This window comes from Eleutherodactylus coqui, chromosome 6, assembly GCF_035609145.1.
Source record: "Eleutherodactylus coqui strain aEleCoq1 chromosome 6, aEleCoq1.hap1, whole genome shotgun sequence".
NCBI lineage: Eukaryota > Metazoa > Chordata > Amphibia > Anura > Eleutherodactylidae > Eleutherodactylus > Eleutherodactylus coqui.
In genome coordinates, this window is record NC_089842.1 from 46,955,671 (window position 1) to 46,972,480 (window position 16,810).

At 43.0% G+C, this 16,810-nt stretch overlaps 1 protein-coding gene across 4 annotated transcripts in view; it reads left to right on the plus strand.

Moving 5' to 3' along the window:
• Window positions 1-16,810, plus strand: part of KAZN (kazrin, periplakin interacting protein) — a 196,786-nt gene that overhangs the window by 80,371 nt on the left and 99,605 nt on the right. The window contains exon 1 of one of the 4 annotated variants that reach the window (XM_066606726.1): window positions 7,232-7,341. The exons of the other annotated variants lie outside the window; for them this stretch is intronic. Within the exon in view, the coding sequence (XP_066462823.1) occupies window positions 7,311-7,341 (31 nt within the window). The 5' untranslated portion in view covers window positions 7,232-7,310. Of the gene's footprint in view, window positions 1-7,231; window positions 7,342-16,810 lie in introns of those variants that run through there. 4 annotated transcript variants of the gene reach the window in all.

A 16,810-nucleotide genomic window follows, 5' to 3' on the forward strand; every position in this document is an offset into this window, starting at 1 on the left:
CATATGGTCATCATAGATGAAGACCCCTCTATTAGAGCAGAGAGCTGCAGTATATATTGGCTTCCGGTCTAGAGAACTGGGGCATGGAGTACCACATGTCATCTATAGAAGCTATTCACTTTCCCTGATAGCTAATTGCTCCTAGTTTCAGCTGCTGGACCCTCAACGATTGGATGACCACCAGCAAGCCTCCATTTAGAAAAATACTTGTCCAGATGGGACAGCCACTTTAATTGCGCTTGTACAAATCAGATTTTAGGAGTTCTCCTGACCTATTTCTTCCTGATGGTGACAGCTGTTCTATCCAGCCGAGGAAAATTCTTCTTTATGCAGATTATGACAACCCCATTTGAATGAGATGGCCCTGGGTAAGGACTTATTCACACAAGCGATATTCTCATACGAGTTTTGTGCAATGCACGCAACTTGCGCAAATATGAAATCTATTGTATTGAATGGATTGTACGGAACCGCAGCGTTTTACCGTGATTTCGAGCTGCGTTTTTGAATGCATGGCACAGTGTTTGACAGTACTTTTTAACGCACCCAATCCTTTTGACTGGGGTATGTTTAAAAAAAAAAAAACGCTGAAAAATAAGACAGCATTCGAAAATCAAGCGCAGGTCTGAGAGGCTCCGTTAAAGTCAATAGGAGCGTTACACCATGACTAGCATGGCGCCATCCGAATTGCAGTAAAAAGCAGTGTATGAGAGTGGCCTTTAGTGTTAAGTAGCCCGTGTGATGACCCTGATCGGAGAAACCAAGATAGACACCAAAGTTAAACTTCTGCTCAAAGTCTCTCTAACGTTTATGTGCAGGAAACAATTGCGCGATTGGTCAGTGCGTTCCTGGGCAATTAGTTGTAAAATATAAATTGATTGCATGTGTTGAATACATTTTTGTAAAGTAGATCTAACAGTAATGGGTCGTCTATTTCTGTACTGAACAGATTGATGCGTAAATTAGCGGTTACCATGATTAATATTTATGAGAATTCTGGTCATTCTTTTCTAAAAATACTTTTTTTCCACTAATGATAGAATACACAAAAAAGCCATTGTTAGAAATTCCAGAGCTTAAATGAAGAAGTATGACTAATTGTATGTTCATAATGTGGCTTATGGAGAATATGATTTCGGTATTTAGTGAAATTGGCAGAATTGGGATGCCCATGCAAGTTAATCACCATTTATTTATATAGCGCCTGCAAATTACATTGTACTTTACATAACCTGATATTAGATTGAATTTGAATGATTCGGATGAAATTGGCAGTTATAGCCAACCGTCTAACACCCTGTTCAGACCTCCCATTGAAATTTCCATTGTTCAGTTCCGTCATAGATAAAGAAATGCAAAAATAGCAGTGTACCGGATCCATCATATTGATGGACGCCAACAGCGCCCGACAGAACGCATGGGCTATAAGGGGGTTCATTGGGTTTCTTTTAGGGTGTCCATAGTTTTACTGGATGAAATACTGCTACTTGCTGCAATATTGTTTTTCTTAGCATTTGTGACTGAAGTTGGGGATTCGAACATCCCAACAGAGATGTAATTAGAGCCTAAAGTGTTTGGGGGCCACTTGACTCTCCACAACCCAACAGTAGAGGTCTGGTAAGAAGATCTGGGTATGTTGAAATTAGATTTCCCTATTCGTGTGAACAGAGGTACGGTAGAGATAGGTCAGTAGGAAGGAAGGTTGCTACTGGCTGGGCAGCAATTATCAGCAGACTGTAGAAGACTAGGTGCGCCTGGGCAAAAGCCAGTTGCAGGTGTTCCCGTTGTATGGCGCATAAGCTTATAAGGCTAGACCACATATTGAGTCACTCCGGGGTTGGTGATCCAGGAACGTTTTAATACCCATTTGAGTTCAACAAATGGGCAGATCAAGATGGTCACCAGCAGGCCAGAGCTAGCCGCGTTCATATGTCATGCGAACAGGCCGTATTGCTTATCGTTCCCGCCAAGCATTGCTCCTTCGTAGAGGGTCCAGTAGAGGTTATGTTGGTTGCTCAGTCAGTACGCTACCACAGCTAAACACTGAAGGAGATCATTCTGCTCAGCAACTACATCTGCTTCAATAAATGCAAAGTACCCCCTTGAGAACTTTTTGCTGGTGAATAATATTGAGGCATTCGCCTTATGAACGAGGGGCTGACCGTGTTTGTTCATGTTTTAATAGGCAAGGTTTTGTTTACCAGTAACAGAATACCAGCACCCGTATTTAATCTCTGAAGATAAGCAAACTCTTGGTACCAAGAGCAAAGGGAACCTGTATACTACATAGTCTATTATACACTGTGTCAAAAGCAAAAAGTTACGAAGAACTCTTGCATGCCCTGGAAAGGAGCTTTTAGGTCAGAAGAGCCCTCGTATTTACATTGCTGAGAAACACAAGGGAAGACTATGGGGGCCAAGCATTTCTTTAATGGGCACTTGATCAGTTTTTGTGTTATATGATGACCATTGCGAGTTGTCAGTTTTTGACTGTGAGGTGGTGCCACCATTGCATCACCTTCATAGAGACTGGTGTAATCCAGTAGGTTGACCATGGATCACAATGGGATGAGTTACAGAGTACTGTGACACGTGTTGCCATCAAAACCTTGCCTTCTCCATCTTTACAGCAATTACTGTACTTCTCTTGAGATTTGACAATTCCTATGATCAAGACAAATCACACACCTAGAAAGATGCTGCTACCACAGAACATCTTGGGTTATGTGGGCAATTCCATTTTGTTAAACATATTTTTGGTAGACTAGTCTATCAATGGGTATACGAAATTACTAGTAATCCAACCAATCAAGAATCCTCTACTAGGGAATGTATCAGCAAGTGTTTAGTTTCTCTACAGCACTACTACAGGGCAAATAAAGTACTACACGGTGCTCATTGAATTCAGTGGGCAGTCTATAATAATGCACAGAGAGGCTGGGTCCTCCAGAAAGGGAGATTTTATTTTTTTTCTTTTTCATTAGAGCTGTCTGATTTTTTTTTTTTTACCTGACCACCACTTTAAAAACCATTTTGTGCCCAAAACAAGACAGAGGGGGTACAAAGTACAATTTCCTATGTCTGATTGGTAGACCTAATTTTCACAGTTTTTATCTCCTAAATGCTATATTAGTCTGAAGTGGTGTCTATGCGTTCCGGTTGATCGTCGTTAACCCATACTGCTCTCCTTCGTACATTCGATCCACAACTGGTAGCTGGTACTAGAGCAATGCTCCCCATACACTTTAGTTAGCAGTCGGCCCTTAAAAGCAGTGGGTTTGACTTTCATTTATCTTTTGCATTCTCCTAAAATAAAAAGTCCATCCAGCATTTCATCTTTATGCCTTGAGGTACATGTTTAGAGCAATCGGCGTGCGCTTGCTTCACCTCCCTGTTGCACCGCACTGCCTTGTGAAGGCCCTTTATTGGTAAAGGTTAATAATAATTAGCGAAGCGTCTACTCCTGGTAGATGCAAGAAATCATTTTCAGCAATCTTTGGTGTAAAGGCTTTCAGAAATCCTGAAGGCAATAATAAAGGTTTATGCGTCTAATAAAGGAACGGCACATCTAGCATTCAATTTTAAAGCAATACTATGCCTTTACATGACCTTGAGGCTCTATGATTCAATGAACACCTGAGCCATCCACCTTATTGCTGGGGATGTATTACACCACCATGTTTGATGCGGTGTATAGGATTTATAAGCATTAAAAAATATATGTATGACTACATATGTGCTATTTTAGTCAAGAGTACATTTTTCTTTAAGGGGGCTGTCCAAGTAACATACTACGGATGACCTGTCCTCCGGATACATTATTAATAGTTGATTGGCAGTGGCCCATCGCTTGGGATCCCTGACGACCAACTGATTAAAATGTCAATGGGATTTGGGTGAGCGCCTCCGTTATTTCTTTCCACACCACTCAAAGTGCTGTACATGGTATAGCAGATGTGCCTGCTATTGCAGATTGAATGGGACTGAGCTGTTCTCCTGCCATGTGACCAATTTGTGTGACCTCACAGACCTGAGAAGTGGTCATGCTGCTCACCTAAATGCCGTGGACTTTTCGATCAGCAGGGATCCCAAACGGCGTGCCCCACCAATAAACTGTTGACCTATCCTGAGGATAGGTCATCAATAGTGTAGTCCTGGAAAACTCTTTAATTGGGAAAGGAGTGGGTTAATTGTTTTTTTTTTTTCTTGTTTTTTTGTTGTAGGTAGTATAAAAGTGGAAGGGGTTAATTATATAATACCAAGCACAGTAGCTTTAAGAGCAAAAGATGTAGCTTGGATAGCATAAGAATGAAGATTGTGGGGTTGGATAAGGGGGAGGAATTGAGAGACCTTTTAGGCATTAAGAAGCATAGAACCACCCACCTGCCTTTTATAGAGGTAGTTGACTTAACGGAATAATGTTTTTAATATTGGTATGGTGAGTTGATAGTACTAGAACATCAGACGTGGCAGGAAAGGATCCTTGGAGGTAATATTTTGGAGCCAATTCATGACCTATTATGTATGAAAACGGTAATTATTAAATACTAGTGGTTTATGTATACAGATGTTTTGGCCTCCTGGTCGTAGTTCTGGGCCTCAGGAGTTCCCAACGGCGCACTGCCTGCATATCGGTATGGGTGCCGTTAGGTCAAGTGGTTGCAGCCAAGAGTAAAGGAGTTTAAATGGAGCCTGTCCAACTATATAGGTACTATAAACTAAGTTGTATTACTTCTATTTTGGGTTTAATAAGCCCGTTTTCGTACTCACCCAGTCCCCCGGCAAAGTCATTGTGTGCATAGCCTTCTGAAAAGTCACACAGTCTGTACGCACATGGTCATTGCTGGAGAACAGCGCAGGATTGGGGAGGATGTGGGGAGAGCTGAGTGAGTGTGAAAATAGGATCCCCTGACTCGCCTAGACTATAAGTATCATAACTTTAGTTTCTGGTGCTTATAGTTAATGTCAGGTTCCCTTTTAAGTGCACTGCGGAGTATGGCGGAGCAATTGTTAGAGATACTGGAGATGCCTCCAGGGAGTTTTCTTTGAAAATTTCATGGTTTTATGTGCAAATGATTATATGCTACTTAGTACGTTATTGAATTTTGCTATTCAGTGGATGAAGCGTTAGATTTAAAAGGTGTATTATGGAGACTTGGGCCGACTTGACACGACTGGATTTTTACTGTGGAATCCATGGTCGTGTCCGCATGGAGGATCCATAGCAAATGGCATGCATTGGAAGGTATGTAAAATCGCTTTTTTTCCTTCACAGTAGCGGAAACTAGCAGAGGAAAAATTGCAGCATGCTCTATTTTGCTATGGACATTCGCCATTAAAGTCAATAGAAGCTTTCCGACCCGCAGCCCATCCGCAATTGACGTTGCTTATAGGCTGCAGGTACTCATGTCATTGCCTAGCAATGGCGTGGGACAAACATTTTTTGTTTTCCTTTCTAAAAACGTGTGTATCCGCGGTCATCCGCAGTACAGATAAAGCGGGTACATGGGGTCGCTGGACGGGGTCAGAGTTGGATTCCGCTGCAGGAGACCACATGCGGAATCCAGCTCCGCAGTGTGCAGCCGGCCTAAATGTTTTTCAAGCTTTCACCCATCACAGGATAGGTGAAAACTGATAAATCTGTGGGGGTCTGATTGCTCGAACCCCCACCGATCCTGAAAATGGGGGTCTGGTTGGTCTTCAAGGGAATGGAGAGGTGGTAAGCACTATCTTCAAATCCAACATCTCCCTCACCTCTGAGACTGTTCTTATAAACCTAGCTCCCCCAGGCCTCACAGCTGAATACAAACTCCTCCCATTTTTCATAAACGCAGCTAAGATCCTAATCCCAAGGTATTGGAGAAACAGTACCATCCCCTCCATATCGGAATGGTACAAAGAAGTGAATACGATCTGTTCCTTTGAGAAAATCAAGGCCAAACGAGCTAGGGACCCAACGAGACATGATAACCTTTGGAACATCTGGCTCTCCTTTATTCAAAACCCATCCCCACAACCCACCACTACCCCTTAACAGACGAGGTTTCTCCTTATCGACGCATTAACCCGTTATACACTATATACCCGGCTCCCACCTGTCAGAGGCCATCTCTCGAGGTACCCTCATCAGAGCTGTCACTGTTCCATTTGTTAGGTATATTGATTGTCTATTTTATTTGTGATTATCCCCTGTGTTACCCTGATTTCTCTTTTCTGTACCGCCCCCCCCCCCCCCCCCCCCCATATTTTTCATACCAATCAAAAATAAAGAATATATATAAAAAATAGGTGCATCACTGCTCCATTTGTTTCAGTGAGAGTGCTGGAGATTGTGGAGGTCAAAGTGTTCAGTGTTCTCCAGCGCGCTCATTGAAATGAATAGAGCAGTGGTGCGCCTGTTCAACCTCCTCTCCATTCCCTTGGAGACCAACCAGACCCCCATTCTCAGGCTTGGTGGGGTTTCCAGTGGTTGGATCCCCTTCGATCTATCAACTTTCACCTATTCAGTGGTTGGGTGAAAACCTGAAAAAATATAGTCTCCTGAATACCCCTTTATTAAAGGATACTATTGCGGCCTTTACAACCAATAGTGTCACTGCTTATTCGTAATGTAAAGGGGGAATTAGTCCGTGATGGTAATATGGTAAATGTATGGTTGAGTAAAGTATCCTATAGTTGAGTCTTAAATTCCTCCTGCCTTGGTCTCTGGGAAACTGGAAGTTGATGAAGATGTCCTTTCTTATGCACAGGGGTTGTCCTCTCGACTTTCCAAGGAGCTTTGACTGGAAAGTCTGCCTAGTCATATAGTGATGCATCCCGTACCTTTTATGATTGACTACCAAATTCTGTTTAGCATGTAGGACTTTTTGGGAAAGTGACCAACCCAGTAGGGTCTGGAATGGCAGTTCGTATTGGTTGGTATCCGGCTTTTCCAGTTTAGTAGGTATCGTTGCTATATACATAACTGGTATTCCATTGCTGTGCTTTGCATATTGATCCTTTCCAGCAGTGCAAGAGTCAAAGGATTAAGCTTTTGTAGCACAAGATGGGTGAGATGTAATGAAGTGCCACCTCGGCTGGAAAGCATAGCAGACTGAAAGCCAAGCCTGCTGCCAGTCTAGCAGGAGATCAATCCCCGCCCGATCCTGTTGCCTCGTGCTGACATCATCCGTTCTACTACAGCAACCTGTGTGTGGGTCAAATTCCTGGCTGCCCAGGTAAAGCAAACAGCACTTCCTGTAGCGCTGGGAGGAGCGGAGAGCCAACTGTGACGGAGCACTCTCCTGCTTCTGGAAGGATTAATTACCATCATGAAGTCAGACAGGGAGGAAGGGAAACCTGGTAGGTTACTTGTCATAATTATTATTTATTTTTTTTAGCCCCGTCAAGTTGTGAGGTTTGTTATTTTTTTTTACCCCCCTCCTTACTTTGCTTAGCGGTATGTAGCAGAGCTGACTTTGATATTTAATTGGTTGGTGCTACACTGTTTGTACCTTATGTTTGCTTAACATAGGTGTACCTGTAATCCTATGTAACGCCACGGCTTGAGATCGCCAAGACTTGTACTGAATGACAAAGTCGTCTCTCCTGCATTGGAGCACAGAGAGGTGCATGTAGGTTAGGTAAAGCAAATCACTTGTACTTGACGTGTATACAAGAGCAGCCACTTAGTAGAGCTTACCTTATACCAGGGACTCTCACTTTGCGGAGTCATGGTTTGTTTGAGAAGGTCGTCTTTTTGGATAGACCTCTAAGGATCTGCATTAATTATCATATACCGGTGCGGCATTGATTTGGCAGGGGAACTGAAAATGTTTTTATGTGCATGATAAAAGGCGTAGTAAATAGGAGTGTGCGAGTCCGTACAGGTAGCATGTGAAATGCCATTCATTCATTAAAGGCTTAATGATTTATAAGTGAGCACTTTAGATTAGAGATGATGAATGTGAACGTTGTAGATTATCGGTTTACATTGAACAAATTTGGTATCGGTGAGGTCAAAGTCCAGCGGGGGCTCTCAAACAGGTTGATTCAAAAACAATGATGCAAAATTAGGGCCGCTTTCACATCTTTGTCTGGACCTCCGAAGAAAATACCACGGTATACCAGAAGAAAAAGTACTTTTTCTCCAAAAGCCAAGTGGTAAGTGGAAGGACCTCATTATAGTTAATGGGGTACGACTGGTGGAGTTCGGTTCCATACAGAGATGGAACTGTTCAGCCGCAGGGATACCCCTTTCTTGCCCCCCGAACGGAGGGGCATCCCTGCCGCAGGTGTGATTAGGCTGATTTTCTTCATACATGAAGCCACATACAACAGCCAGTATGAGATGCAAAGATAGAAGAAGTCTTCAAGTTTCTATCGCTCCTTACAGATGTTCGATGTTGGTGGTATTGGTGTCATGGCCAATGCCAAGTCGATAGTCCAGTTCTGCCCAGACACATCCCGGCACTGCAGCGATGATGTGGTGTTTTAGGTCATCTAGTGTCACCAACACTGCCCACATCGAATGTTGTAAGGTGCATGAAAAACTTGGAGTTCTTATATCTTCTCATGTCAGATCATGTATGAAAAAATCGGCTTCACTTTTGCACCATCCTTTTCAAATATGGTCTTCAGCTACTTGGGGGGAAGGGGGGGGGGTGGACTTCGATCTCGCACACCGTCATGAAACGTGAGATTTGTAGGTTAATGCATTAGAAGTCAAAGGGAACCTGTAATGTCCGAACAGCATCATAAAGTAATCTGTGGTTTGGGAAGGGGATAGGGAGCAGAGTAATGTATTTTTTTTGTATACTCGCTTGATTCTGTACTGTCTGCCAAAAGTCTATGGGGGAGAGTGCGCACGGCTGTCTGCAAAAATTTTCAAACCACTGGTGGACTTGACCGGTGGGCAGCATGGGAGTGGGTGAAGTGGGCAAGTATGAGAAAAATTTTACATCCCCCGGTTCCAAGTCACCTACCTCAAACAGCACCATAACTCTAGTTTATGGTGCATGTGCAGAGGTGACAGGTTCCCTTTAATGAGTGATATATAGGGTGTACAAATGGCATGATCTGTGTAGAGAAGTGTAGCTATAAAGTGTTTATAGCTAGCAGTCATGCCTGGGCCCTGATGGCCTCATCTGCCACGTACCAGACACTGGTGCACATGAGGCATATTATAAGTGGCACATAGTAAGACGGTGTGTAAGGCTGAAAAAGACATGTCCATCTAGTTCGGCTATTACCCATTTAGGCAGAGTGACGCAGAAAACCCTTTGAGGTATAAGCCAGTTTTTAGGGGGAGTAAGTTTCTTCCTGATTCCAATCTGGTAATCTGAATAACTCTGTGGATCCCGACCCTTCCTAAGTAATCAGTGACATGTAATATTACACTCAAGAAAGTAGTCCAGGCCCCTCTTGAACTCTTTTATTGAGTTCGCCACCACCACATCCTCAGACAGAGATTTCCATAGTCTCACTGCTTTTACAGTAAAGAACTCCCTTCTATGTTGGTGTAGACTTGTTACAGAATTTGCATTAGGATCTTCACAGGTTACACAGTCATTAAATCATAAAATCTTACCAGACATGTAAAGGTGCTTGACATCAGGCCTATATACATTCATGCAGCTCCTTAGTGGTGAGTGTTTGATGGGTCAGTGCCAAAAATATGCCCGTCCCCACTAAAGAGCTTTGGGTATCCAGCAAAACGGGCAGGTCATATTGGTTGGCTGACTTCCAGCTGTAACGGTGGTCGTGTTGGTAAAGTCCAGGCATGTAAAGCACCTATTGGGACGCAAGATTCATAAATGGAAAAAACATGGGGTGTGGGTGTTTATAAACATGGCACAACACGTGTGTCATGGGAGTTGTCCCATTATATAGAGTCGTCCAGGATCTGGTTAACCTTATGGGGAGCACAGTGATGCACAAACTCTTAAACATTTTCAATATTTTGGACCAAACCAATATGTTACGCAGACAACACAGTTCTCCCCGTGTATCTTTATTTCTACAATTTAATCCTGAAGTTTGATGCCGTCGGCTTTGCGGCTTAATCTTTTCTGCTTGGATCCCCTAATTTAATATGTTGGAATTCTTAAGACTGCCGTATGGGTTTACGAGAAGCGTTGAGTTGGGCTTTCCCTTTGCTTCCACTTTTCATAGGTAACACTTCTGGGTTTTCGATTCTTCGTCCACCGCCATAAATTTGTAATGGGACATATGATTTACTCCTGTTCCATCAAAGTGAAAATATGGGATTGTTTTTGACTTGTATTTTTAACTAAACTATTGGGGGCACATAGTTAACAGTTGAAACAAAATGTCCTGGTGTACAAGGGGGTGCAGAATCCCCTTTGGCATATTGGTAGACACTACTGTATACCCTGTTTCCCCCAAAATAGGACAGTGTCTTATATTAATTTTTTGCTCCCAAAGATGCGCTAGGTCTTATTTGTACAGCAGGGACGGTATTGCAGCTTCCGGCCACCAGGGGGAGCTCATCACAGCAGACTCGCACAGCAGGGACACAGCTAAGTCTTATTTTCGAGGGAGGCCTTATATTTAGCACTTCGGCAAAACCTCTAGGTCTTATTTTCAGGGGATGTCTTATTTTCGGGGAAACGTCTTGTTACAGATTTTGCATAGTTCGCCAAGAAATGCAACTTATTCTTTGTCTATCCTGCAGTTCTTGTTGGGTCAGACAACCTGTTTTGCTGTTACTTATATAGCACTAACACATAGTTCCATACAGTTTGTAGTCACTTGAGTCAGTCACGGTCTACCCCTTCGGACAAACCCTTTGGTCCGTTTCATAGGAAGCCAATTGCCTAGCAGTGTTTATATTCTAGAGGAAATGCATATAAGCAGGAGGTGAACATACATGCAGACTCCATGCAGGAATGGGTCTAACCCAACGTGCATGCAAGGGCTGATTTACATAGGAAGCCAAAGAATCTAACCAAATAGTTAAGAAGCCCTGGTCACCAAGAGAACATGAAGATGCCTTGATTGGATCCTTATCTAGGAGTGACTTGCTGCAAGGTAAATCTACCTACTACTGAGTCACCATATCTCCCATGGCATCATGTTATTGTGATACAATAAGAAAGGCATAATTGTACTTTGTAGTAACTGTAGTAGTTGGACTTTTTAGGCAGCATGAGCAACTCTGTTCTGTTAAATGATTTGAAAATTCTAGTCCACTCAATTAGAAGACCTTCCTAACCAACACCTCAGCTCCGATGTGATGTGTAACTCTTTCTATAGAAAATGTGTGTTGGTGTAGCTCATGTTCGTTTAGTCTGCCGATGGTACTTGGGGTTTAACTAGGTTGACAAAAATAGTGGAGACCCCAATGATATAATTGCATAGAAAGTTCCAAAAACTTGACTTCCAGTAGGGTTGCTCTTGACTAAATCTGTACTAGTCTCGATTGTTGTATTTGGCTGGTGTAATGGGTCTCTGCTGCCAGGAATGCATGGGTCACAGGATTATTAGGATGCTGTTTGGGTCCAGTCATTATCTGTAGGAAATGTAGGTATCTTTATTAACCACCGTTGTGTTGTTTCTGGTGCCTTGTTCGTTTCTGCCCTTTGAAATGCTTAATATTGTCTCTATAAACATTGATTTTTGGTGTTCTTGAATAGTCCTCAGGCTAAACACCTTTTCTGCGGTGTACAGAACGGATCAGATAAATTCCTACAATGGCTTTTTATTTAATTGAATGGACTCTAACAGCAAGTCGTTTCACCATATTTCTTGAGGAATTGCTGAGTCAAACAACCAAATGAAGGTTTGCTAGCCATCTCGACCTCTGGAGGACCTTCTTTTCCTGTATTGCAAGGACATTCCATTGATAAGAATTGGTACCGTGTAGTGATTAATTTTTCCTGTGGTGGCGCTGTAGGGAAACTGATCAATTCTGTACTACCGGGGTTCCTCACATATTAGGGCTGATCACAGGGGACCTGCTGATCACTTTTCTGATCACTTTTACCCAAAATGTTGTTTCTTCCTTGTCCATCATATCATATTAGTCGTGGATTTAAAAGGACACCGGCACCCGCTTGAATTATTACAAATTCCTTCTCTACTACATGAAGATTCAGAAGCTTTTGTATAGGATTTGTCTAATGACTGAGAGATTTTACTGTAAACCTGCCATTTTAGAACAAAAAAGAGGCCGCGTGGAATTAACATCAGTCTGGTAACCCAAGAGCTTACAGTAATTAGGCTTTGTACTCTTACTGTACTCTATGCAGGCAAGAGGCCCAGTTATTCATGTAGAGCTGCGTGGACTTTGGAGATTTAAGACTGAGTTTTCATACGCCAATCTTTATTTGTAGTATGTTGGTGTGAAATGCTCCTAATTCATTAAGAGGCACATAAATTTGGTATATCCTGGGCCCAATAAAGCCAGAAAAAAAATCTGTGTGCCATGAGCATATATTGGCATGACATTTTTTTAGACCTTTATTGGCACAACCCTGCCCAATTTTTTTTTTTTTTGCCACCTTTTTGAAAAGGGCAGATAAATCGTACATTATAGTGGCAAACGCCATGATTGGTGAGGATTAGAGATGAGCGAACTTGTTTAGGGCGTTTTTGCACTCGAGCACCACTTTTTCCGAGTAACCGACTACTCGGGTGAAAAGATTTGGGGGGGGCGCCGGGGGTGAGCGGGAGGTTGCAGAGGGGAGTGGGGGGGGGGGAGAGCAAATCTTTTAAGGGATTCTTCAAACCTCAAGTCCGGAGAGAACACCTGGCTCTTCCTAGGATACGGTCTGCTGTCCCGATACCGATGTAACTCCATAGAATGTAATCAATGGGGTAATGCTTTCAACCCCATTCTAGTGGCAGCAAGCAACAGTAAATTTTCTAATTTATGGACACTTTTAATAAATGGGGAATAAAGAACTTTCCTGCTTTATCCCACTTGCCATAGATTTTTGGCTATCGGGCATCTGGGATATTCCAATAAGTATTTATGGAGTATCCGCACAATGGGTCATAAGTCCTTAATAGGTGTGACTCTTGCCTATCATAAGTATGGGGATTTTGTTACACCACTCCATTCACTAATTCTGGTCATTTACACTCCCTATAGTGCGCAGATATTTTTGTAACTCCCATAAATCTGGAGAAGGCTCCATTGACTTCTATGGGCTCACAAGCACATTTCATTGTGGCTCAGTTGCTTGCCACCATTTCTCCAGAGGGGATATCGGTGGTGACTGACTGTGTATTGCAATCTGCTTACTTGCTAACAGGATTCACTACTTTTTGGTCTATGTACAAGAACCTGAAATTCTAGATAGCATCTAATGTTTTACATGTTAGTCATGTGATGGATACTTTGCCAAATCAAACGGTATCTATGCCAATAGCTAGACCTCTCTAGTAGCACGTAACCTTGAGCCAGCACCCCTCACCTCCCTGAGAACGGTCACCCAAGTGTATTTACACTCTCCCATAGACCATATATCTTTGGTGGACCAACTATTTAGTATGTGTTGTATTTATTGCTGTATTAACTGTTAGTGTCGGCTATTAGACCCATAACTAGTTTTCCTAACAGAACCATTTATGCTCGTAGGTATCTTGTGTATTTTGTGTATAATTAGCATAAGACACACCTCCAAATACTTAACTACTCATTTATGGGCCATTTTAATTCTGTTAACTGCCTTGACTAAATGCCCGTGCCTCGTAAGGTCAGTTTTGTAGGATAATTCTCTAAAAATTAGGACAGTCGGTAGACTTGAAAACCTCTTTGTTCTGCAATCTCGGCTTCCACCATGAATCAAACTCTAAGGAGAAAGCAGAATTCAGAATCCTGCGCTGGATATAAATGGAGTATTAGTCCTGATGTGACTTAAAGGGTTGTCCAGTTGTAAACAATTTTTGGCCTACCCTCTGAATAAGTCATCAGTAGTAAGTTGATAGGGTTCAGTTGCACAGGACCAGTGCCGATCAAGTGTTCTCTGGGCAGGCGCACTGTGCTAGTTTTTGCAGGAAGCCGATAGCTCCATTCTGGCTGCAGTGGCCCAGCTTGATATTGCTGGCCAAGTTCCCATTAAAATAAATAGAAACTTGCCCTGCAGTACTAAGTCTGGCCACTGCAGTGGGAACAGAGCTGTCTGCTTCCTGCTGAAATCAACTCAGTGCACGAGTGCTGCAGCCCAGAGAACAGCTGATCTGGGGGTGACAAATTATTGTTCAATTATGGGCCGTGTTTACACTGACCCATTATCATTCAGATTTGAACGATAATTTTATATATATATATATATATATATATATATATATATATAATTTTTTTTTTTTTTTTTTTATGGAACGATCGTAATAAGTCCTATGAAATGCTGTGCAAATAGTGCTGATGGTGCTAGTCACCTGGAGATCTCAGATTGTTGTCCATAGGCAGTTTGCTCAGTAGTCTCTCGGGGCATGCAGGGCTGGGGTAGGGTGGGGCGTATGTTATGTACTATCCAAACACCACAGCTATGTAGTCACTGCATTCACTTTTGACCCTGTTGCTGTTGTTACTGTCTTACTTTGAAGCTTTTGTGTAAGCGGAATCATTTGTTGCTTTGAGGGCGTTCTATGAAGCTTTTCCAATACCTCGGGTCATTACTTTGTATAGCGATGCGCTTTTTTGATTTTCCTTTATAGTATGTTTGTTCTGTAAGCAGCACTTTCATTTTTGCTAATTCTTTGCAATGATTGAAGGCACACGTAGGCGATGCTTTTATCTCCATAACCGGAGATGTGATTTTGCATTAGAATCCCAAAACACATAGGCCTACGGACTTTAGAGAATGCAGTAATCCGAACCACAAACCGCTGACATAATATGCCATCTTGACAAGCAGGCTTTCATCAGCTATGGAGCATAGAAATCGGTGTTTTGGATCTGTTTCTTGATATTTCTCCAAACCAGATATTAATGGGTGGTCCCAACAGTTAATTCTTGTAAGATGTCAAATAACTATACTCTCCACCAATTTTAATAGGTGAATGGGCATGCGCGGTAAAATGAGAAACCAACATTTCCACCTACCTTGCGCTGACAATGGGGGTGTTGTATAGGCCTGGGACGCGACTTAGTCTTGTGATTGGATCAAGGGACCCTATATTCAGAACTTATGCCCCACCTCAGATTAGGCCGGTTTCACATCTGCACCTGAACCTCCGGCCAGAGGTTCACAGATGCCGTTCGAAATGGCAGAAGAAAAAAATGCTGCATGTAGTGCTTTTTCTTCCTTCCAAAAACCAGGCAGCTTGGCGGAAAGCGAACAGGTTCCATTATAGTCAATGGGCTCTGTCCAGAGACGGAGACGCTCGGCTGTGGGGATTCCCCTTTCCTGCTTTCCGAACAGAGCAGAAGAACGGAATCCCCAAAACACGTGTTGAAACCACCCTAAATCAGACCTTTAAATTCATGAAAGTGACCAGAAGTAAATCCTCTGCATTGGTTACTTTAAAGGGCTTAGCTGGTTACCAGACAACACCATTGCTATATAATATAACACAAAAAGCAGTAGTTATGCATCTTCTACTCTAGAAATCCAACACTGTGATTGTTGACGTCAGATGATGTCACCGGAAGTCGCGTGACTTGCCTCAGCCAATCAAAGGCTGTGGTGTCACCGCCTGTTTTCTTGGCATCAGCGCTCACATCCTGGGCGCCATAATGCTTGGCGTTCACAATGGTAACACTTTAGTGGTCAGGGGACGTCATCTTCCACAATGACTGAGAGGACGTCAGGGCAACAGCGCTGGATCCCCTAGGCAGGAGACGGGGGAAGTACTGCTTTTTCTTTATTTATTTTTTGTGCTCTTTTAAGACAGTTGGACCTATAGCAGCAATGTTGTGTGGTAAACGGGCAACCCCGATATGCAAGATTGCCATTCTGCACTGAGCATTTATGTCCAAAGGTGAAATTAAGTCATTTACTCCCCACTTTTTGTTACTTTTTTTTTTCTATGCAACAACCAATTTGAGAGAGTCACACACGAGTGTTGATTAATCACAAAAAATGTCAGTTTTTGAACCCCCTCTCCCTTCCCCCATCACCTGATTCCCTTTTACTTTGGAGGGTCTCCACTGTGTATTGCAGTGACTTCCATGCAGTGCAGCCTCCTGTCTGATGCCTATCTCTTACAGTCTGGAGGCTGAGATTTTTCACTTTCCGTTTCACATCTATTCCATGTGAGCTTTTCGCCTGATAGGTGAAAGTTTAATTATCCTTACTTTCTATATTCCAAATAAGCTACAGCTCATAAGTATTCAGTCAGGAGGATTCTCCTCTATTATAACTGTGACAGGGAGCCTCTAATTAACATCAGTAACGGTGATAGGAGATTCTTTGTTCCCCTCTAGGCAGTTTTTATGGGTAGGGCCCATTCATCTGCATAATGCAGACTAGTGAAATTGACTAGTTTCAGACATCCTAACCCCAAGTAGATCTGATTTGGTCAATGCCCGTGGACAGGCTGCCTGTCCACGGGCATTGCGGTATCCCACGGGGGATCTCCGCCACGGAAGCAGGAGCCGGCAGATGGATCTCCACCATGAGCCTATCTGACAGATGGGCTCACTGTGGAGAATCGTGGCAATTCGCAACATGCTGCGATTTGCCAGCTGCGAGCGGAGAATCGCTATGATTCTCTGCTAGTGGGCTGTGCTTTCCATAGCAACACTATGGAAAGCATGCATTGCATTCCCTGCAGCCGGATTATCGCCGCGGGGAACACAATGCAATAACGCCCGTGGACAGGCAGCCTAAGGCCGAATGCATACGGCCAGGTCGGAATC